Below are 25235 nucleotides of genomic sequence, written 5' to 3' on the forward strand. Positions count from 1 at the left end.
TGTTATTTAAGATCAAGTGAGGCCTAACTCATTCCAAGGTAATGAGATTCTTTACTTATGTTCTTTTTTTCTTACAGAATTATGAAAAATTTGTAAAATGAGCATCATTACAATATAATAGTAATAACTTCTTAATTTAACGGAAAAACAGCAATTATGTAACAAAAAAAATTTGTAACTATCTCACTTTTTAATTCTAAGGTGATTTTTTTTCCTTCCAAAATGAAACTAAATAATATAAAAACGTTTAAAAAAAAAAAAGGTATATTTTCAATGGAAAGAAGAAAACAATCATGTTTAAAACAGTAGGCAATTTTATTTGTTCATTTAAGTACTTCATTTTCAATATCAAAATTATGAATAACATGGAATAAGTTCAAAAATCATAGATTCAAATATGACGAAAAATATGTAATTCACCAATTCTTTTAAATAAATGCAATAAAGTGATTAAAACCACTTTTAAAGTTCAAAGTAAATTATAAATTATACTATTAGTATAATGGAAATGGGAAAATATAGAAAAAGATCATTTCAATTTGAAATAATGATTTATATGTTACTGAAGATTTTATGATTATTTCATTACTTTCCCATGCATTTGATATATGATATTAAAAAAGTCATTTCTACATTTTAAAATTCATTTCTACCATAAAGAGGTTCAATCATAATATTTGGCTTTCTCATTCTGTAAATCGGTTTTGAATTATCAAATTTAACTTGTGAACATGATACAAAACAATGTAACAAGCATATAATTCTGAATAAATAACAATATAATTTGGTTTAACTGTACCAAATATGCAAATAATATATCTGCAAAAATGTACTTCTCTTGCTCAGTAATATAGACAAATAATAAATGCAATAATTTTTTTTAAATATGAAGCAAATATTAATGTTTGCTGAAAATCATTTCAATCATTGAAAGTTATATAAATAACAAAAAATTTATATCAAATATAAGCAATTAATATTCAAAATAAATAATAATGTAACATAGATCATTAAAACAAAACTGCAAAGGAAAAATAAATCAAATGTTGATATCATGAAACATTTTTAAGTACAACACTAAAAATTTTAGCATACAAAAAAAAACATTATGAAAATAAAAATAACAAGTTATGATATTTTTTTAATGCAATATTCATAGGCAGCTGATAGAATTTGCTTTTCACAGATCCGTAGCTGCACAGCTAAACGATGATGGTCGGACTCGAAAATATCCTGCTTTAATAGATCTTCATCTTCCTATATAATAGAAAACACTACAAGTTTTAATCAAGTAAGTAAACATTTAAAAAAAATTATTATAATTGTATCAATTTTATACACATTGCTGTCAAAATCTAAGAAATGAATGTATTATTGCAAAAAATACATATAAAGATATAGCTTTTGCAAATTCAGATTTCCAAGTAGATACTTGCTGTGCAATGATTAGATGCAATTAGTGACACACTGGGGATTTGTGATAAATCACAGAAGGTTGTACTAATTGTGATTATGATTGCAACTAAATCTGAAAAAATCTGACCAAATATATTTTTAGTGGATATTTAGTTAGCCATGTGAGATATCATGTCTTCAAATTCCTGAATATGAAGAATTCATATCTGAGAGTTGTAATTAGCAAAATTGTTATTTTATATAGATAAATATTTTTTCTAAATTCAATACTTTAACATGTTTAATGAGTTCCACATTACCTGTTATGCTACAGCTAAAATCTAAGCAGTATCATGACATTTAAGGACAAACTAACTCTTAGGAGTGTAAAATTTGTAGTAAGAAAATTATTATTTTAGAATGGGCTGGCTTTTAACAAGAAAAACATATTTATTTCAGCAATTTCTTTCAAAAACTATGAAATAAATGCTTGCATTAGATACAAAAGGTATATGCAAGCAATACCCTGACCTAGCCAGAGGCCATGCAGGAAACTTGATGGGGCTGCCAAGCAGCAACCGCACGAAGGAACTAACGATACTTGTAAGTACAAAAAAGTACATAAAATTTGCAAAGACGAAATTAGCTACACTTTAATAAACAGTTAAGTGTTAATTCAATGTGCATAAAATTATTGAATAAAATGCCTAAAACATGCAAAATTAAAAGTTTTGATGTTCCTCTATTTGTGCTTTAAAAAGTGTATATTTCATTACAAATATCTCTTCAGTTTGCATGCAGCAGAACATTTGCCGATTCTTCCTTAATGATAGAGTACTAAAGTTACAAAAAATGTACAAAAAATAAAGTTACAAAATATTTTCATAGTTCCTGTCCTTGAGAGGTCAAAATTAACTTCAAAAGAGAAGATTTTGATTTAGTAGCAATTATCTTGTGGTGTCTCTGTGATATCTGATCTTATTAAACTATAAAAATGATAAGTACTTTTTTGACTTGGAAGCATATTGAAATACTAAAAATTTTATGATTAAACTCCTAATTTCTTTAAAAAGGTGTGTATATATATATGATGTAAACATATTTTAACAATGCTTGGCTGAAAACATGGAACTTTTGGAATTTCAACTTCGATTTATTTCATCCCAGGAGTATGATACAGATAAAAAGCAGTACAGATAAAAGCAGTAAGAGATACTTTGGTCTTCATTATGACACGAGAGCAAAAAAGGCAGAATTTTTTTACTATGAGATTTCTTTGACATTTGTCAACTTAGGAAATGGAATCTTTGGTATCTTTAAAAGAATGTTGCAAGCATTAGAGATTTTTATTCTTTCACTTAGAGGATGAGAAAATGCTGAAGTCAGCAGTTTTCTAAAATGTGGGTGAAAAATATCTAAAAAATGGGAATTGGACCAGGAAATAAGAGACCATTTTAGAGTGAAATTAATGTGGAGTACATTAAGATAAAAATTAGGAAATTTCTTAGGACTTAAATTAGATTTAAGAGATATCATTGTATATATATAATATGTGTATGTTAATGTTGAGTGGAATGGTAATATTAGAATAATTTTCAGAGCAATTAGGAGATAATTTCATCACATTCTCTTTTCATGTCTCATTTATTTGGAAAAAGTTCAAAAAGGTTTGACTCATTGATTAACTATCTTTGCCAACAATCCCTAATATTTTATTGTTATTATAAAAAAATTAATTTTGTCTAACAGTAATTATGAGGAAGAAATAACAATACCTATCTTCTATTTAATAATAATGAAATTAAAGGAAGCAGAATATTGGGGAAGGGTGATTAGATAGAAAGCCAGCAATTTTTCTAGCTGAACTGAACCATTATACTACAAGACTAAGCAGATGCAAAAAATGATTTAACTAATAGTCTATTAAATTAATTATGCAGTTAAAAGAAGCTGATCAAATCGATTATTTCTGAAATGGTAACTTTAATTTCATTTAATTTTTGGAGACATTAATGGTGAAACTAACATAATCAGAAAATATTTAAAACATGAATTATGACCATTGGTTTCAAAATATTGCATTGAGTTTCATTTCAGTATTTAAGTCATTATCAATGTTGAAAATACACAAACTTTAAAATTGGATAATTTATTAGAAGCAAAAAAATATTGTAATTGCAGGTATTAAAGATTTAAATGTCTGTTTTGCACTTCAGGGTAATTCAGAAAATGTTTCAATAAATCCTTCTCATGAAGTACATTAGTTCAATCCAAACAAACTGAATGTTAATGTCAAACCAGATAATTTAGATGGGAATGAATACTTTGCATTTCCTTCTTATGAAAGGATGGAATGTGAACATAAAGGTATCAGTTTTGTTGGAAAATGTAGGGGAGAAATTTAACTAATCTGTCTTTAAAATTTGTGGGGAAGATTCACTTTTTGTTAGAGAAGAATTTGACACAAATATGAAATGTATGTAAGGTTCATAAGTTTATACTTGTATTATTTTTTACATGTTAATTATTAATCTAGTTATTTAATAATGCTAAGATAAAATACTTTTGTATTGAATCTCACTAGATCACCTTTTGTGCTATTATTACACATTACTATCTAGAGAACACTGAAAAACAAATTACTTTTCTTAATCATATCAAGAAATATTTGCACTAATAACTGACATTAGTTTTAATGTTATGCAAATTCTTTCATTTGCATTGGTAATTTTGTTTAATATTAGTACTGAAAAGTTAGATAAGTAACAGTAATAAGATACTAATAAGGAATTGGTGTATATGTCCATATCACGTGTTGATTAAATTGATTTATGTATAATCACACAAAGAAAATTGTTTTTGCAGATTTTAATCATAATAATTGCAGAGCAAAAGTAATTTATATTAACTTGGATTATAATTTTCCAAGAATTATTTTAATAAAAACTATTAGTAAATAATTAATGTTTCATCAAAAATGACAATAAAAGAAAACTTCTAATTATTGTTGCATTTAAATAAATGATTTTTGTATTAAGTCATATTTTTTCTTTGAAATGGAATTGGAAATAATAGCGAAAAAATTGCCTGCCAAGTTGACTAAAACTTTCCATTTTATGTGGTTTCTTCTAAAGGTGGTGGAAGCTGTTATTTGTTGGGCTTCAGTCAGAGAAAACGATATGTCAGTTGCACATATTGCCAAATATAGTTGGTAATGCATGGTAATTCTGAATGGACTTTAATAAGAGTGACTGTGTCTTAAAAGTGATTCTGACCAGATGATAGAATTTGTGCAGAATTCAACAGGCACTCAGCTACAAGATTTCCTATATTTTAAAATCCTTGAATATAATTAACCCATTGCTGAGAACTATAAATAAATATTTATCCTAGAGTTTCGAAAATGATTTTATCACTACTTTAACAATATATTCATATTGTTTCAAAGAGAAATATTTAATTTATGATCACATGCATGGAAACATAATAAAGTTAAAAGCTAATACAAGCTTGATATAAGCAGAACGCGAAGTAAAAAAAGACTATTTAGTTATAGTGTCTATTCTAAAAACTGCTGGAACTTTCTTTCTCTCTCTAGCACCGGAATTGCAGAATTTATGATCTCAATAACAAAAAAATCACTATGTTTCACCTACCACTTTTTACAAACTGAAAGACATTTTCTGAGCACACTATATATTAAACATTTCATCACAGAATAAAAATGTTAATTTTATTCCTTGAAAAAAAAGGATAAATTTAAGTTTTTAATATTGCATCAAAATAGTTTTAAATAAATTATGTTTCCAAAATATTCATAAAGACTTCTGAAAATGCTTTTAAGCATAAAAAGATTAAGTAAATTGCTCAATTTTTTTAAGACTTCATTTTTGTGTGATTTAAAAAATCAAACTATTACCTCTAATGTTGTTCCATATGCTTTTAATAAAAGATTCACTCTATCTTTCAAAAAAGAAAAAGCTCTTCCCTTGAGATCAGAAAATTCTTCAGAAAGTAGATTTGTACTATCTTCTTTTTCATTTAAAACACGTTCCAACTCACCTATAAAGAAAGAAAAAAAACATTTCAATGCAATTATATGAAAGATTTTAAAATAATATTTGAAAATGTTTACTAAGAATGGAAAGAAAGTAAGAACAATTCATTTTTATTTTATAAACATAACAAAAGAAAAACATATACCCAAATTCATCACATTTATTTCTAGAAATGCAAGAAGTTCTTCATTAACACATTTTTCTTTGTAAAGATAAAATGGCCCATTACTGAAATATTTCAAAAATTATTATTAATTGTAAATCTTATAAAAAAGTATACAAAAAAAGCAATTACAATTTTACACAAAGATATATCCAACAAAGTAATGTATATACAAATACTCAAAACATATTAGAGGACAGGAGAATCCTCTTTTTTCATACATTTTCAATCATCCATAAGTTTTTTTTTTTAATTAGATCTTTTTTTGCAAGTAGCAAAAAGAATACTTTTAAAAAAAGATAAAGGGAGGCTTTTAACTAAAGTCATATGATCTTATCCAAATTACATTCTTAACATAATGACTTTTATGACAAATTGGAAAACTAGCATCGCTGTAGAAAAAAAATTATTAACTGCTAAATTTTAAACTTAATTTAAAAATAGGTAACAATTTATAACTTAACAAACAATTTAATAAATTTCCTATATCTATGACTGATATCAGAAAATTATACTTTCTATTTGAGACCAGCAAAAAGTTTAAACTGACATATAATATGTAGAATTTAAATATTTCTTTCCATATTGTAATAAAAGCAATACAATCTAAAAATAAATTAATAGCTCACGAAGACAATTCTTCACAAAAGCTACAAATAATCATAAAATTGAAACTATGATCTTCAACACTGAATTTGAATTTTAAATTATTATGATGGCAATATTTTTTAAATGTTTGGAACAATCCTTAAATACTTATACAAATTATTTATCACATATTACTAAATAAACATTAATATTATTATTAATCACACAATACAAAAATTTTAAACAGAAACCAACAAATCAATGTAAAATGGATTCATTTATTAAGATCCTTTTTTCGACTCTTATTCACAAACCAACTATTACCTGTGTTATCGGTATACGGAAAACATGGGTTCATTTACTATAGTAAAAAAATTTGCATAACAGTGTCAGCTTAAAATATTATTGCAAGTTACAAATGTCAGATATAATAAAGCCTTGTTGAACTTCATAACTATGCCAAACTATGCCAAATATAAACACTGAGAAGTAAATTGAATATTATTAATTATAAAATGAATAAATTATTATTTTTAAAAAAATTGATCAATCACAAAAATAATAAAATTTGATTCTAAAACTGCTAAAATTTGTGTTTCAGTGGAAATGTGTCATGGCTGAAACATGTAGATTTCATAATTCACATTCAATTTCAATTACTGCAAATGTTACAATAAAAAACTAATATAATTATACTTACAATAAATATCAAAAGTGCTTCATTGTATTAATGGTTTTAAAGCATTACAAGCAACTATTCAACAGAACAAAATCAAAATTCATTAAACTACTTTTAAATTAATGTAATTACTATTAAAGCTCCTTTTTACTAAAAACAATCTCTATCACTTACATAGAAACTTTTAGTTTGTTACATAGCTCATTTTTCTGATTATGAAGAGGGTCATTTTTGCTAATACCTAAAAATCAGGAGAGAAAAAAAAATACTTCAGATTCTATTCACTGAAAAAACACATGAAAATTCATAATGATCTAAAACAAGTACCTAATTTAATTTCAATAGCATCATTTTCATTCTCAGGATATACAAATCCATTATGTACCATAAATTCAGCATTAGTTCTGGGACCATAGAACATGAACACCTAAAATCAAAATGGTTCAGATATAGCAATTATAAGTATAGCCAATATTAGGAAATAAAATAATAAAAATTTAATTTTATAAATTTTATAACTAATAAAAGAAAATTTATATAAATTACTTCAGAAATATGCAAACATGCCAAATAGGTAGAAAATGTATAGATTTTAATATTAAGCAATCGTTATAACTAAACTGAGAATTTCAGAATGTTATGTAAGGAAATTTTATATTTACAGAAGAAAGAGATGAAAGTAATTGTCTTTAAATAGAAGCAAAAGAGAGACAGTATTCAACATTTTACAAAGAAAACTGTAGTTTCATTCAATACAATACATTAATATCTTATTTTATGGAATTGAAATGATTAATAATACAACATTTAAATCCAACAGTATGATCATAATCATGTATAGATTATTTGAAAGCATTTATCATTGATTAAAACTAATTCTTTGGTTATATTATAGAAAAAACAACTTTTTAAAAGTTAAGAAATTTAAATAATTAAAGAAAATATTTATTAATATGCAGCCTCATAAATTTACCAATCAAATGAGTTTTAATTTTTTTTAAATCATCAATGAGTCATATATTGATATATGTCGTATGATATATGTTGAGTCATTAAATCATCATTGAACTTGTATTTAATTTACTCTTAGGATTGCAGTTTTAAGTTTGTAACAAAAAGAATAATAAATATTTTTTTTTAAAATGAAAGTATAAATAATAAAAATGAAATTACCTCTTCACCTAGAGAAAATGATTTAAAAGTATAAGATATTAATGCGTCATTCTCCACATCAAAATCTGTGGATAGCTAAAAGATGAAAGGGAAAAAAAAACTTTATTATAATGGAAAATAGTGTAGAATATTGATTGAAAACAAATAAGCAAAAGTTGAAATCTATTTTTCATTTGTCTAGGAACCATTATATTCATTTACAAAATATTTTACATAAAAATTAACACGTGGCTTTTAAAAATTCATTGTTAATATAAATAATAGTTTTATGAGACACTTTTATTACTAAAAAATATATAAGCGTTTTTTCTACTGAAGTTTAATTATCAAAATTTAAACATTTACAAAAATTGATGAAACAGTAATACAAATTCAAAAGAAAAATGAAAAATCATGCAATAAAAATGTATATACAAATCATCATTTTAAAATCTAATAGATTGATATAAAACTTCAGATCATTTTTATTGTAATTGAATTTCTTTATGCAAAAAAAGGAAGCTTAAAGTTAATTTCATGTACAATGAAAATATAAACTTATTATTTTTGTTTCTAATTCTATTAATGCCTAAAACTATTCATTCATTATTTCAATAAAATTTATTCAATAACAAATCTATCAAAAAACATATCAAAACAATAAGATTCCTATCTTTCCTTTTTGAATTTTTCAAATGTGGCAGTTAAGTGACTATGATTTAAGTTATTTGACCAGCAATTATCTCTTTGTATAAATTTGTTTTCTATGAATATACATTACTTCTAATCCACAAACAATTTTATTTACAAAAATATATTTTAAAAATAGAAAGTAGATATGTTTATTGATCAAATATCATTGCTAATATACAAATATTTCACACAAATAAATTGAAATTCATGATATAATTATTGTGTCTTGAATAAAAGGAATTAATGATTTACTATCTAATACAAAATATGAAATAATACAAAAAACATTAAGAAAACAGAAATAAAAAATTATTCTTATTTATTCCTCATTAATCTTGTTGCTATTTATATTTCCCAGCCCATTTCCAGATCCTATTTTTAAAACTCTAAAAGAAAAATTATAATAAATTAACAAAATATTTTTTACCCTTCCATTAGAATGATTACACATGTCAAATAGAGGAACCAAAGTTGTAACTTGCTGCTTTCCATCATAATCAGGCAAAATATTTTGTCTTGTCATAGCACATGAAACAGCCCACCTAATTAAATGTGGAAAAAATTTGATGTCATATAATTATTAATGATACATTGTATAGATATACCATTAATTATAATAATTAATATTAAAACTGTTATCAAGAATTGGGAGTTAATGTTATTCTGAAGTATATTAAATTATTTGGAATAGAAAGAAACAAATTAATGCTCTTTACTACTCAATTGCTCATAATTAATTGAGTGAATCTCTACTTATAGACAAAGATTCATATTTCATGGTGTAATTTCTAAAAATAAAAGAAATAATAAATTTGTCTTTTCCATCAGCATATTTAAAGCAGAAAATGAAATTCATAATAAAAGTCTTAATTTAAAATTAATCTAATTTTTTTTTTTAACTTTTACATTTAGAAACAGCATTTCATACACAAATCATAAGAATTCATTTACAAAAAATAATCTAAATGTATTATTACAATTAACGTCATAATTTTTTTTAATTATAAAATATCCAAGGTATTACTGTCTTATTTTTTTACAGCATCAAATTTTAAAAAATCATGCAACCAATAACAGCTCATCAGTTCAGAAATGAACAGTACTGCAAAAAATATTCCACAAGAAAATATAATGAATATATATTTTTTTAATGCAGCTTTACTTCTAAATAGCAAAAAAAAAAAATAATAATAATAATAATAATAATTAAATGCAGTTATCTGAATTATGTTTTAGATAAATTTCAATCTGTTGTTGTTTTTTTCAATAAATGATATCTAACAAAGGAAAGTAAATGAATATTAAGTTTTATAAATTTACATTAGAGCAATGTGAAAGCAAAATCAGAATCATATAACAGCAAAAAAAAAAAAAAAAAAAGTCAAAAGTGAATTTTCCATAATTAGAAGAAAAAATGAATAGGATCATCAAACAGTTAATCATGTCTTAATACTTGACTGTGACTAGAACAACCAAGTCATTATCCAATTCTGTATTTTTGCTTTCCACCTTTTACCATTGTACAAGTAGGTTGGTTGGTTGAGTTGTGTTTTATGGTGCAAGAGCCATATCTGACCATGCTGCGTCAAACATGTACAAGTAGGTGATTTTGATGTTTCCTAGGCTGTTTGATCAGCCAAAACTTGTGCATTTTCCATTTATTGATTCACATTCTCCTTCTTTTATTTTCTTTTTTTTTTTTTTTACCCATTTACATTGTTCATCAAACTCAGAATATCGAAAAATAGTAAATAGAGTTGTAAAGATGAAAAAGCAAGCCTTTTAAAATAATTTCATGACAGAATACAATTTTCCAGTTCTGATTAGCATGCATCTCTAACTTGCTTCTAGAATATCATCATGAATTAAACATGATTCATTCTTAAATTAATCATTTTTGAAAACAACATATTCAAAATGTTAGTATGAAAAACAATTTGCCTAAAATTGGATATTTACAAGTGTTGATTATTGCAACAATTATATATAATATTCCAACATGCTTTTTATAAATATTCCATGGAGTTAAATACAAGGAATAGACTTACCGATAGAGATCATATGTGAAGTACTGTCCAATATTAAGGGATTTTGCATAAGAATCCCGCTAAAAAAAATAAGTAAATAAATATATGCACTCATTTACGAAAGAGTGAAAAGAAATAGATTAAAATCAATGTAAGATACAGTTTTGTATAAATTAAATGTTTTACAACGCTAAGGAACATTCAAAAGCATTCAATTTTAAACAATGCAATTAATGTTTTCTGAAATAAACTTTTTTATAGCATTCCATTACACAAAGTAAAATTAACACAAAAAACGGAAATTAAAAATATATGTGAAACATGTTTTTTAAGTAAATACGATCTTAAATCTTTTTTAAAAAATCACTTTTTACTTTTCCACTGTATTTTTTACCAATTTTAATTTCACATGAAAATTTGTACTTTAATCTAAATTTCAACATAATTTCAAACAAGGCATTTTTTATGTTATAAAACTAGCTTTTGTATTCAATCTTCATAAAAATTTCTACCTGATTTGTTAATCACTACAATAAGGCCATTTTGAGGTGGCTATCATGTCACTGACCACCAAGATATTATATATATATTAATACAGGAATAAGTTGTAGTCACTAGGTGCTACACAAGGACTAGATGGAGAATGATCAAGTTGTTTATAGCCAAATGATGCAATGAGATCTTGGATATGTTAAGTCACATTAGACAGGCATTGTCATGAAGCAAAGCAGTCCTCTTTCAGTGGACAATACCTTCTTCTCTGGATTGCATGCTGCAATTTAATTAAGGTCTCAATTTACTGTGTCATCAGAAGGCAAAAAACACAAAAGCAATAACTCTTTCCAATACCAAAACACAATATGCAACATCTTTTGGATTGAAATTGTTTGCTTGAATTCCCCTTTATTGCTGGAGCTGAATGCCACATTTCTATAAATAAATCTTTTAATTCTGCCACAACATGAGCCAACAAACTGGCGAACTAAAACACTGGTTAATCATTTCTTTTTGCACACCTCAGTAAACACAATCAAATTGTTCCATAATGGTGTCTGTAGCTAATCAACAATCTCACCACCCAAGTTAAGAATAGCAGACTCTGCAGCCAAATTTCAAAATAATGCTTAAAAAAATGCCATGTGCAAAATTTAAGGAAACGATGATTAAAACAAATAAGCTGAGATGTATAAATAAAGAAAACTAGTACTCAAAAAAATTAACATGACACAAAAGGTGCATCATAACTAAATCATACAAAATATAGCAATTATATAAACAAACTTACCTGAAAAAGCTGAAAAAAATAGCAGTACTGTCTAATTACACTACGAATTAATTTGAACACTTCATCTGAAAAAAAGTTAAGTGTAAGTACAACCAATAATGAAAGGAATTTTCAAAATATTTCTTGAAAATGCTTCCAGAATAAAATGCCAAAACATTTTTTAAAGAATATTACAGCAATCTTATAATTAAAAAAAATGTAACTGTTTTATATATATATATATATATATATATATATATATATATATATATATATATACAGTGGGTAAAAAAAGTTTCCGTACGCAGCTATGACTGCTAATTAAAGTTTAATTTTTGACACAAAATATTTTATTATGAAAATGAAAATTTGTAAATTGGTTTAACACAATTTCATTTATTATTTATGAATATTATAAAATAAATCTATGAAGAAAATTAAATATATAAATGAATTAATTGAAAAATGCTACAAATAAGGAACAAAAAAGTTTCCGTATGGTATTTACATAGTACATGAAAAATCTTTTTCATACTAACCAACTTGCATTTAATGATCGGTAGGCCTTCCTTTTGCCTTTATCGCCTCTCTTAACTGTTGTGACATAACCCTCACAAGTTTAAGTTAATAAGTTAAGTTTTTGTTGTTGCTGTTTCTACAGAAATATTGCTTCAAATGTCTTGAATGGCTCTTTCGAGTTCAACCTTGTTCTTTATGTCATACTTTTTTTAGTTCACAACTGATTTCTTCCCACAAATGTCCTATAGGGATTAAATTGGAAGACTGGGGAGGGCTATGAAGTTGTTGTTCAACATGAAAGAGACATTACTTGTGTCAAATCTTGGAGGTGTGCTTAGGATTGTTGTCCAGTTGAAAAGTAAAGTCAGTTCCAAGGGACAGTTTTTCTGCATTGGTTAAAACATTTAGTCTTAGAATGTCAAAATACATGTGACTATCCATATTTGATACTATGAAACATAAATTTCCAACACCAGCAGCACTCATACACTCCCATACCATGTTCCAGTCATCACCATGCTTCACAGTTCCGCATAAATTCTTAATATGCTGCTTTGGCTTTTTCCAGATCATAACTCGACCATCTGACACACGGATATTAAATTTTGATTCATCACTAATAGGAACAGATTCCGAAAGACAGAGGCTTGCTTATATACTTCTTTGCAAACTCGAGTCGCGTTTTTCTGTTGCAGAGATTCTGTAACAGGTTTCTTAGAGTCCACACTTTTACTATAATTTTTTCTTTTAATGACATTTCTCACCATTTGAAGTACTACTTTAATGTTGAAATCAACCATTAAATCAATTTCAAGTTGAGGTGCACTAATCCGTGGGATTACCTTGAACCTTACACATGATATTTCTCTTATGCAAGCAATTTAACTTCAGTGGTTTTCCGGATTGATCTCTATCTTCAAATGTTTGCAGCTCACAGTATCTTTCAATAAAATACTATACTGTATATATTGGTTTGTTAGTGATTTCACTGATTTTTTTTCAAAGATAATCCATTTTTTCATAATGAATCACTAATTCTCCAATGGCTTTTTGAATTTCCATTTTAAGATGATCAGCGACAAATTGAAATTAAACAACTGTTGCTATGTTATGTTCTTCACTCTGAAAATCCATCAAATTTCGAATATTTACAGCAGACCAGTTGTAAAACACGTCATAAACAATTTGCATATTGCTTACGGAAACACTTTTTACATGATACATCGTCATTTATCTTAAAAATTGCAAAGACTTGCTGCGTTTTGTAAAAAAGAGGAATTTATTATGAAAACCCCCTTTAAAGACTCATATTATCCATATATAAGTAATTTATAAGGATAAAAAGCAAAGAATAGAAATTACACTTGTTTATTTTTATTTTATTCTTTCATACGGAAACCTTTTTGACCCACTGTATATATATATATATATATATATATATATTCAATAAATCTGATGCAACCAGTGAATTCCTAATCAAAAAATACAACAAAGATGCAGAGCAATCAAGTTGTATTGTAATTAACTAAATTAACTTAAACAATCAAAATTACCATTTTAATGGGTGTTTTTTAAATTTTTTAAATGTAAATTCCAATTTTCTAAATATTTATATGAAATACGAGAATTGAACTCATAAAATTTTAACAGCAATATTAAATAATAATTAACTGATACAAAAAATTACACTTCTACTTAAAATATACAATATAAAAATGAATGTATCTTTGTTCCTATTCTAAGCAATTTTATATTATTCCTCCTATTATGATGAAACTTTGCAAGCTGCTGTGTGTTTACCCAAAAAGATTTTTGACAAAAAAAAATTAATGTCTTACTTTGGTCTATCATAATATTTTAAGCAAAATGAGAATATTAGTTTGTTCCAGATATTAAAAAAGTTTAATTTTGTATTTGCAGTCTGCACTATTGATGGTCATTAATTTAAAATATATACAAAATGTAAAAATAAAATAATAACCAAATTATTATTGATGGTTAAAATATTACAATGAGCCAAAGTAAGACATTTATGTTTTTTTGTTGTTGTTGTTAGAAACTTTATAAAACAAATACTCAACAATTAACCAAAGTTTCATTATAATTGGATAAACAGTATAGGAATACATAGGGGAAGGGACAAGCGAATAATCATATATTTGCTGGACGCATTTACACATAGGATTTTTTTTTTTTTCAAATTGTTTTGTATTTTCCAAAGAATGTTTAAAACTACTGAAATTTTCAATCTAATTAGTAAAAAGAAAGATCTTAAAATATACTATCAACAGTAGCTGTGATGGCACCATATGACAGCACTGCTCACATTGAAGTTCATGAAGCAAGAAATATTTTCTAACATGTAGTGAGATAAGCTTGAGAACATTAACATTCCAACTTTTATAAAGTGAAGGTTAAATTTTGATAAGTTCCATGATGTTCAATTTTTTAATCTTTTATAAATTTCTCAATAATCAGTATTAATTGTGATGATTCTGCTGTAAGTGCATGAAGTAAAGTTAATCACAATATCCATCATTGTAAGTATATAGATTTAATATGAAGAAATATATTTTCTCAAAAATATTTATATTTGTAAAAATCCAAGATTTTTTTTTTTTTTTTTTTTTTTTTTTTTTTTTTTTGAATACATGACAAATGGAATCACTAAAAACATTGTATATCCAAAAGTATTGAAATGAAGTTGAATATAACAGTGATTACAATTTATGAAATCCAAAACACAAAAATAATAATGCAAATGTAAATATCTAATTTAACTATATACAATAATGGATATTAAAATTTCGATTATGTTCAATTATTTAATCTATAAATATACCAATGTAATAATAATAAATATAGCAATAGCACAGTATTGTTGGGTTCACTGAGCATTATATAAAAATAAATTTATTTTCAAAACTTACCTATCACAGGTGATTTCTGTAATTCCTTTATTTCATTTAAAGTGAAGTAAAGAATGGTAGAATAACTTGAAGGCAAAATGGCTTAAAGCATTTAGGAAATATACTTGAAAAAGTTCCAAATAAGCAAAAAAAGACAAATAAGAGTTTATCACTTATAACTTAGCAATTAAAATATTTTAATAGCTAATTCATTGAATCAATTAATAAAATTTCAAAAAACTTTTTTTTAAATGCACTTTAACATAAAAAAGAGAGTTTTTGAAATTAATTTTATATTGACAAAAGGATCCAGTAAAAAAAAATGAGACAACTGGACATTCAATAAAGATTTTTTTAAAGGCATTTCAAATAGATAAAAATTAATATGGCAATAAAATTAAAAACTCTGTCCAAAATGAAATATATATAACTATTTTTCTCTCCTTTAGGAATACTATTTGCAAATTTATAGAGTTTGAAATAAAAAGTTACATTTTTTTTTTTTTTTTTTTTATTATTATTATTATTTAATACCTTAAAACCTGAAAAAACTTACATTTCCTAAAAGGAAGATTTCTTCATTTTGTAATTAAAATGTTTAGCAGAAATTTCTAAAAATAATAATAGATATTATAAAAATGAAATGAATAATGTGTTCTTTAGAACACATTATTCATTTCACAATGAATAATGTGTTACATTACACAAATGAATAATGTGTTCTAAAGAACACATTATTCTTTCAGATGCATAAATGCAGAATCTGAATTTTGCATTTATAACATTTTTTATACTTTGACCACAAAATGATTATTTATTACTCTAAAATTTTGAAGCAAAATCCATTCAATAAGGCCTTCATTTTATTCAGAAAATGCATTCAAAAATTGAATTAATGATTTACTAGTATTTACTTTAAATTTCAGAATTTACTTTATTCTAAAAATGCCTTCAGAAAGAAAAGAAATAAAAAGGAAAAATAAGATATTACAGATCTAATAAAAATACAATTCCATAAATAATAAAATTACTTTAGTGCTCATTACTTTTTTTTTTTTCTCAAAGCGCTACATAAAAAAAAAATAAAGTTTTAACCAGAAAATTATGAATAGTAAAATTTATTTTGAATTAAAATCTAAAGGATACAGATATAAGGCAACCAGAATGACTTTGGATCTAATAATTCAGTCAAAAGATGCATTGCAACTTGAACATTTGGCATGTGTTGTAATATGGGATCAGAAGAAATTAGTGGTGCTAAAAAAAATAAAGAATACAAATTAAAATATTGCTGCTAAAATCAATCATATTTGTTTCATTGATGTCACAACCTACCCAAAAAAATATTTTAAAAATGTTTTAAACATAGGTCTTATAAATTCCAGCTAAATCATCCTCCAATAAATAAATTTTTTTTAAAAGCAACTAAAACATTGTTTAATGACAAACATATTAAAATAGCATATTTTTTAAATAACTAGTATAAAATTTTATGTTCAGGCATCATTTGCATCAAAGGTAAAATTGAATTTTTAAAAATCTGTATCAATCCTACTACAGGGACACATGTTTGTTTGCTTTTAAAAATGATGTAATTTAAAATTCTACAAAAAAAAAGCAAAACAAAGAAGCTAATTTTAGGGAATAGCATGATTATCAATATATATATATATATATATATATATATATATATATATATATATATATATATATTGTTACGAATTTCCTGCGATGTGCTTAGAGTAAATTCAATAAGCAGAATCCTTTTAAAAAAAATAAATAAAGCTATTTATTTAACGAAGACTGCGCATTCAATAGCTCAGTCACCAGCCTACAGCTTGCTTGCTGTCTAAGGCTCCAATACAACTCCTAGCTTGATGGTTGGGTTGACGGGGCACCTAGCCCCGGCAGGGGCTTATCCCCGGTAAGGAGAGACTTCACAGTGCTTTGCCGTCTATACTTTGCCGTGGCCGTCTTCGACGAAATTTGGAGATGACGAGTGTCAGGACTCATTGTGATTGTCTGATATTAGGGTGAGAGTGGGGGGGGGGGTACGCTGCCGTTGGGCTTAGTAAGTTTTTACTGCTTGTGAGCTAGAATTGGCTATTGAGATACAGTATAATTTGATTTTGAAAAAATAAAAGTTAGGAAGAAAAACTAAGGGGCTGAGATAAATTAAAGTAGTATATTACGGGGTCTTCTAGAGTTTGTAGATGGTTTATATTTAGGGATTTTAGCTATTGCTTCATTTTCATTCTTATCCATGCTTTTAAAGAAGTTAGTGGCTAGATTTTTAATGAATTTTTTAAGAGGGGGATAGTCTAGGCATAAGTACATATTTGTATTGGGCATGTAGTATTTCATATTGCAGAAATTTCTAATTAAGTTATTTTGCTGGCGTTCAATAAGTCTAAGATTAGTCTTGGCAGCATATCCCCACACAGGGCAGGCATAAGTTAATACTGGACGCAAGTAGGCAGAGTAAATAAGCATTTTATTTTGTCTACTCATTTTAGAGTTTCGAGAAATTAAGGGATAAAATTTACGAGTTAGGTCTCGAAACTTTTTAGCTGTGTAAATAAAGTGGGGTTTCCAAGTTAATTTACTATCTAGAATAACACCTAAATATTTGCATTCCTTAGACCACGGGACAGTTTGATTTTTAATTTTAACTGGGGAGAAATTCTTTTTACAGTTATTTTTATTAAAAACTATAGCTTCAGTTTTACTAGCATTTATTTCAATTTTCCATTCGACGAACCAGTCCTCAAGAGATTTAATATGTCGGTTTAAAGCTATGGTAATGAAATTTTGATTTTTGTTTCTAGCTAGTATTGCAGTGTCATCAGCGTACATGCACAACATAGTGTTAAATTGCTTGGGGATATCATTAATAAACAAGGAAAATAAAATTGGCCCTAGTTTAGATCCTTGAGGTACACCTGCAAGAATAGGTTTTACTTCCGAAAATTCATTGTTTATCTTGATTTTAAAGGATCTGTAACTGAGGTAAGAAATTATAATTTTGATAAGGTGTGGGGGTATGTTGTAATTAATTAGCTTGTATATAAGACCATCTTGCCAAACTCTGTCAAAAGCTTTCTGAATGTCAAGGAAAACCGCTGCAGTTTTTTGTTTATTTTCAAAACCTTCCTCAATGAATTCTACTGCTCTAATTAATTGGTGGATTGTAGATAGGTTACGGCGAAATCCAAATTGTTCAGGTGTTAGTATATTATGTTCTTCTAGGTAATTATTTAATCTATTGAGAATTATCTGTTCAGCAATTTTGCTGACAGAAGAGAGTAGGGATATGGGTCTATAACTGCAGGGATCAGTTGGGTCTTTTCCTGGTTTTAATATGGGGATAACTGCAGCTGTTTTCCATGACATGGGAAAATATCCTAATTTGAGAATGCTATGAATTATATTAATTAAAAATTTTAGGTAATTGTCCGGAAGTGTTTTTAACATTTTGTTGTTAATACTGTCAAGGCCAGGGGCTTTTTTGATATTAAGTTTTTTAATATGATCCTTTAATTCATCAGTTGAGGGAGGGGGAATATCAATAAATTTTTGTGGCAATGAGTCGAGAAAGCCTTTGACTGTATTATTTACATTATGTTCTGTGGTGAAATTGCTCAATTCATTAAGTTGAAATTGTTTCTCAAGGCTAGCCGCCAGGCAGTTTGCTTTTTCTTTATCAGTTATTGCAATACTAGCAGGGCCTGTAAGGGCCGGAATTTTTTGTTTTTTACTTTTAAAAGTTTTGACAAGTTTCCAGATTGATCCGTCTTCTGTGTTAACACTAATTAATTTGTGTATAAATTCATTGCTTTGGATTTTATTGTTAAGTTTTTCAATTTCCTTATTAATTTGGTTCATTAGTCTCTTGAAGACTGGGTCTCTGGTTTTTTGAAAATTTTTCCTGGCAAAGTTCCTGTCCCTGATTAGGTCTCTAATTTTAGGGTCAATAAAATTTTGACTATTTATAATGGGGGTGGAGGCTAGATTTTTTGCATTAATAATTTGCGATTCGAAGATGTTTACAAAATGGTCAAGTTTATCTGGGTTTGTAAATTCATCAATATTTGGGGTTTCTGATTGACTGAGGGTTAATTTAAAATTATTCCAGTTTGTTTTAAATTTATTAAGATTATTGGGCAGGGAATATTTAAAGAAAAAATTTAATAAGATGGGATTATGGTCAGAGCTAAGTTCAGGTAAGGAGTGAATTTCATATGGGTACAGGAAGTCTTTAATTAAGGTGAGGTCTATTGTATTGGCTGACTGAGGCCCAAATCTAGTGGGGATGGACGGTGCTATAATGTCTAATCCGGCCTGAAGGGCGAATGATTTTAGGGAATTACCTTTTGGGCAGTTACGCTTACAATCCCAGCTAACGTGGTGAGCGTTAAAGTCTCCGCAAATTATTTGATTAGGTCCTGTTTGCATCAGGTTTTCGATGTCGAAAATAAAATTGGAATTATCTGCACTAGGGGGGATATAAATAGAGATTAAGGTTATTGGATCTTGATTTTTAAAATTTAATTTTACCACGCTAGCTTCTACATGTTGTAGTAAAGGTGGGGGGACCTCACTGTGAGGTAAACCATTTTTAATTAAAATTGCAGTACCGCCGCCAGCCTGGTTAGCTCTGTAACTGTAATATGAGAAATAGTTTGCCAGGAAAATTTTTCTTTGTGGTCTAAGGTGGGTTTCTTGCAGTAGGATTACATCGGGGTTATACTTATTTACAAAATTACGAAGGTCAATTATTTTATTGTTAATGCCATTTGCGTTCCAATAGACTATGCGAAGGCTATTGCAGGAGAAAACTAGTTAGTGACAGGTAGACTTGGGTTATCGAATGCCTTCATGAGTATATCCAGTTTTTCCATAACAGTGTTTGCGGTTTTTAGTTTTTTAAGCTGTGAAAAGAGTAAAGGGTACTCGGTCGTTAGCTTTTTCAGTTCTTTCATTGCTTCTATAATGTCAGCGAAATCATTGCCTTCTAAAACGGTGTTGTTGGCTTGTTTGTGACCATAGGTTTGTGGCGCCAGCTCTGGTGGGCTTGTGTGGTAAGAGTGTAATGGAGGCGCTATCTCATGATGGCTTGTGTTTTTAAAAAGACCTGCAAAACTGACATTTGGCCTGATCAGAGCTTGATTTTTGTGAAAATAGTTGTCCCTATTTTTTCTCGCAGACTGAATTTTTGGGAAGGCCTCGCAGCCGCGGTAAGATGCTATGTGCCCTTGTTTGCCGCAATTGATGCAAGTTGGCGTTTCAATTTTTTCTTTTATTACGCAAGCATTAGTTTCGTGGCTTTCGCCACACTTCAGACATCTGGGCTTTATGTTGCAGTTATTCGCTGCATGGTGAAAAAAGTTGCAACGATAACATTGCGAGACTAGGTTGCGACCTCTGTAGGGCTCTACTGTGATACTAAGGTAATCCAGATGTTCTATTTTAAAGATTTCCACGGCTTTTTCAGTTTTATTAAGTTTAACCATATAAAATGGAAGAGGTCTCTTAGTTCTTAGCTGGGTAAGTTGAACAACCCTAGTCACTGGGAAACCACTATCAACTAGGTTTTGAGCTATTATTTTTGTGTCGTATTCATGGGGGAGCCCTTTGATGACTGATTTTAATGGTCTTTTGTTTTGGGGAGTTATGATATAATAATCATAACCCTGCTGCCTGCAGAAATTTTGAATGGCTTTGTGTTGATCAGCCGATTCTGGGAATATTTTTATGAACCCTTTATTCAGTTTGTTGACAGTTTTGCCGCATGTTTTGGCAATTTGGGATAAAATTTCATTAAAGTTATCTGCATATTTCAACATTATTGGTGGTATTTTATGTTCTGCAGTGTTGGGAGTTTCATTTTCAACTGGAATATTATTGAGGACTTGAAATTTATTGCTTATGTTAATTACATTTTTAGGGGGTTCCGGCTTATTTCTGGCAAGTTTCCTCTTTGTTGGAGAGACGAAATTATCATTACTCAGGTTCAGGGAGGGTTCCTTAGAGTGTTCACATTTCGAGTCCTGACAAGAACTAACAAGTGTCATCTTACCCAGAAGGGTCTCCATCTCCTGAATCGCTTGTTTTCTTCTAGACTCCATGGCTGCAAGATGCGGGTGAGCATAATCAATCTGCTCCCTCTTGGCATGCCTTGTGGCTTGGTTGATACCTTCAATTTCAAGTCTTAGGACTTTTACCGCATCGCGGATCATCAATCTTTCCTTGCAATGGATGCAAGTGTATTTCTCTTTAGTTTGAGGCAGATCACTATGATTGCCATCAATGATCATTTCTTCATTCGTCTCCGCGCATCTGCGCTTTCCACCTTCTTCGCAAACGCTACCGTTCATGACGGAAGCTAACACGAGAATGACTTCAAACAAAATCAAGTGAAAATCACAGCCTGCTTTTATGCACACAAGTGAATGAATACCAATACCCAACAACGAATACCAATACAACTCCTAATCTTTCGTGCTTGTTTTTATATGCTCTCTGCCGGAAGTGACGTCACTAACAGGAAGTTATGTCATATTAGAAAAATCCAGAACCTTGGAGAGAATTCAAGAAATCAGGATCCCTCTAGAAAATTCTCTCTGTCGCCAAGGTTTCCAACTTCCGTCGCCAAACTTGGCGAAATGTCGCCAAATTTGGCGACAAAAATTAGTTGCCTAAAACATCGCCAATGAGCCAATATCTCGCCAATTTGGCGACTTGCTATTGAAATAGAATGGGATACATATAACATTCATTATCATAAGACAAATTACACCAATTTACAGAATTCGTAACATTGCCCCCCTCTCAAGGACTGCACGTCCCGGGCAGTACAATCCTTGAATAGGTAAAAATTATTTACAAGTATATACAATGGTCGACAGTACACAGTTACATACAAGCATATAAGTGGCTCTTTCGATCAGCTAGTTTCGTCCCTAGAGTTACAAAAATAAGGGGCCAGCCGATCACAATGCACTACCCTAGGCCTTGAGTTCTTAGATTTTTGGATACGAATCACAACGTCATTTAGTCTTTTTAGGACTGTATATGGACCGTCCCAATTTGTCTGTAACTTTGGAGAAAGTCCTTTTCGTCGAATCGGGTTCCAAAACCAAACCTTGTCACCTTCGTGAAATTCATGTCCTGTAGCTCTCGTGTCGTACCTGGTCTTCATCTTTTCCGTTGCGATGTCGATCCGATTACGGGCGAACTCGTGCACACTTTCTAAACGCTCCTGTAGTTCATGGACATATTCTTCAGGAGAAGAAGGCACATCAGGAGGGCGCCCAAACAGGAGATCACAGGGCAAACGGAGTTCACGACCGAAGAGCATCTGGGAGGGAGTGAATCCAGTGGTTTCATGGACGGCACTTCGATAGGCAAGCAGGAACATAGGAAGCTTCCGATCCCAGTCTTGTTGATTCATGGAAACGTGGATAGAGAGATGGTTTAAGATTGTTCTATTAAATCTCTCAACCATGCCGTCTGACTGGGGATGTAAGGGGGTAGTTTGTGTCTTATCAATCTTAAGAAGGACACAAAGTGCCTTGAATACAGCAGAAGTGAAATTTCTGCCTTGATCAGAGTGCCTCTGAAGGGGCGTCCCATAGCGAGAAATCCAGTTCTGCAGTAATACTTCGGCAACTGTTGTAGCTTCTTGATCAGCGATCGGGTAAGCCTCGGGCCACTTGGTAAAATAATCCTTGACAACTAAGATGTATTTGTAGCCATCATTTGAACGTGGGAGAGGCCCTAAGATGTCCAACGCGATTCTTTCAAATGGTGCCCCTACATTATAGCGCCGTAATTTTCCACAGCATCGTGTTTTGGGTCCTTTTCGGGCCCCACATGCATCGCAGGACTTGCACCATCATTCTACGTCATCTCTTACTTTGCTCCAGAAAAACCGCTCCCGAACCTTTTGGATGGTCTTCAATATTCCAAAATGACCTCCGGTTGGACTACTGTGTAATTGTTCCAACACTTCCGGTATTCTTGATCGTGGGAGTACTAATTGCCATTTTGATGTTTTGCCATCCTCAGACTCCCATTTTCTGTATAATACACCATTACGAATATGGAGTGAATCCCAGAGAGCCCAATAGCGTTTGCTATCCGGACGATAGCTGGAGATATCTTGCCAACTGGGTCTAGTGCTAGATGATTCAAGAAGTTCCAAGATAGGTTTTATGTCGGGATCCGTAAGTTGAGCTTCTCTGACTTCTTTATCGCTCCAACGGTCTATTTGTGTCGATACCGAATCCTTTATTTGACGAATGACAGGTGTTATCATGTCATATTTCTTCTCGACTGTAGTGCAGTAAGAACAAGCATTCGAGCATGGTCTTCTTGATAAGGCGTCAGCATTACCATGAAGGGACCCCTTGCGATGTTTGATCTCGAAATCGTACTCTTCAAGTTTCTGAATCCATCTAGCTATCTGGCCTTCGGTGTTCTTAAAATTTAAAAGCCATGTCAGGGACGCATGATCCGTTCGGAGCAGAAACTTCCGACCGTAAAGATAACTATGAAAGTTCTCAACAGCTTTTACAATGGCCAGTAATTCTTTTCTGGTGACGCAGTAATTTCTTTCAGGCTTTGAAAGACACTTGCTCCAGTATGCGATGACATGTTCTTGGCCGTTAATTTCTTGGGATAAAACTGCTCCGACACTTTCATGGCTTGCGTCCGTGTCAAGAATGAATTGCTTTTCGGGATCCGGATAAACTAGAATGGGAGACGATGTTAGAGCCGCCTTCAAGCTATTAAATGCTTCCTCGCATTCGTCTGTCCACAAGAACTTCTGTTTGTTTTCAGTCAGCCTGTGGAGAGGTCTCGCGATTGAAGAAAATCCTTTAACAAATCTTCTGTAATATGTGCACAGACCGAGAAAACTTCTAAGCTCATGCACATTTTTAGGGCGCCTCCAGTCTTTTACAGCTGACACTTTCTGTGGATCAGTTCTAACACCATCAGCAGAAATTATGTGACCCAGATAATTCACCTCGTGACGGAATAAGTTGCATTTGGAGGGGTTTAGCTTCAATTTGGCCTCTTTCAATTTTTCAAATTCTCTCCTTAGGTTGCTGAGGTGTTCCTCGAAACTTTTCCCTACAATAATGATGTCGTCTAAATAAACAAGGCAAGCTTCCGGAGTGAGTCCGTTCAACACTGTCTCCATGAGGCGTTCGAAGGTAGCTGGTGCATTACAGAGACCAAACGGCATGACCTTAAACTGCCAAAGTCCTTGTCCTCCTGTCGTGAATGCTGTCTTTTCACGGTCTTCAGGATGTATCTCTGCCAATAACCGCTTTTCAAATCCAAGGTAGAGAACCACTTGTTTTCGCTAAGAATGTCTAACGTGTCATCGATTCGTGGAAGTGGATAACTGTCCTTTTTTGTGACATCATTGAGCCGTCGATAGTCTACACAAAATCTCGTAGATCCATCTTTCTTTAGGGCTAACACGATGGGAGAAGCCCAGGGACTCGACGAAGGCTCGATGACATCTCGTTCCTGCATGTCCCTTAGTAGATCTTTAACTTCTGTTGTCTTAGCAATTGGTAGTCTTTGGGGATTCTGTTTAATAGGAGAGTGATTCCCAGTTTCAATTCGATGTTGAGCCAATTTCGTTCTCCCGAGGTCACCAGATGTACAGGAAAACAGTTCCTCGTATTCGTCAATAAGCTTCCATGCTACACTTTTCTGTTCCTCATTCAATTCCGTGGGCTTCAACAGATTCAGTTCGAGTTCTTTAGAAG

At 29.7% G+C, this 25235-nt stretch overlaps 1 protein-coding gene across 1 annotated transcript in view; it reads right to left on the reverse strand.

Annotated features, from left to right (window-relative positions):
• Positions 1-431: 431 nt before the first annotated feature.
• LOC129975404 (actin-histidine N-methyltransferase-like) overlaps positions 432-25235 on the reverse strand; it is a 44600-nt gene continuing 19796 nt past the window's right edge. The window contains exons 6-16 of the mRNA XM_056088467.1: positions 16594-16704; positions 15469-15549; positions 12041-12105; positions 10777-10835; positions 9156-9270; positions 8057-8131; positions 7211-7310; positions 7058-7124; positions 5599-5681; positions 5315-5457; positions 432-1257 (exon numbers count right to left, since the gene is read on the reverse strand). Coding sequence (XP_055944442.1) covers positions 1129-1257; positions 5315-5457; positions 5599-5681; positions 7058-7124; positions 7211-7310; positions 8057-8131; positions 9156-9270; positions 10777-10835; positions 12041-12105; positions 15469-15549; positions 16594-16704 — 1028 coding nt within the window. The 3' untranslated portion in view covers positions 432-1128. The remainder of the gene's footprint in view (positions 1258-5314; positions 5458-5598; positions 5682-7057; positions 7125-7210; positions 7311-8056; positions 8132-9155; positions 9271-10776; positions 10836-12040; positions 12106-15468; positions 15550-16593; positions 16705-25235) is intronic.

The sequence above is a fragment of the Argiope bruennichi genome, chromosome 7, assembly GCF_947563725.1.
Source record: "Argiope bruennichi chromosome 7, qqArgBrue1.1, whole genome shotgun sequence".
Lineage (NCBI taxonomy): Eukaryota > Metazoa > Arthropoda > Arachnida > Araneae > Araneidae > Argiope > Argiope bruennichi.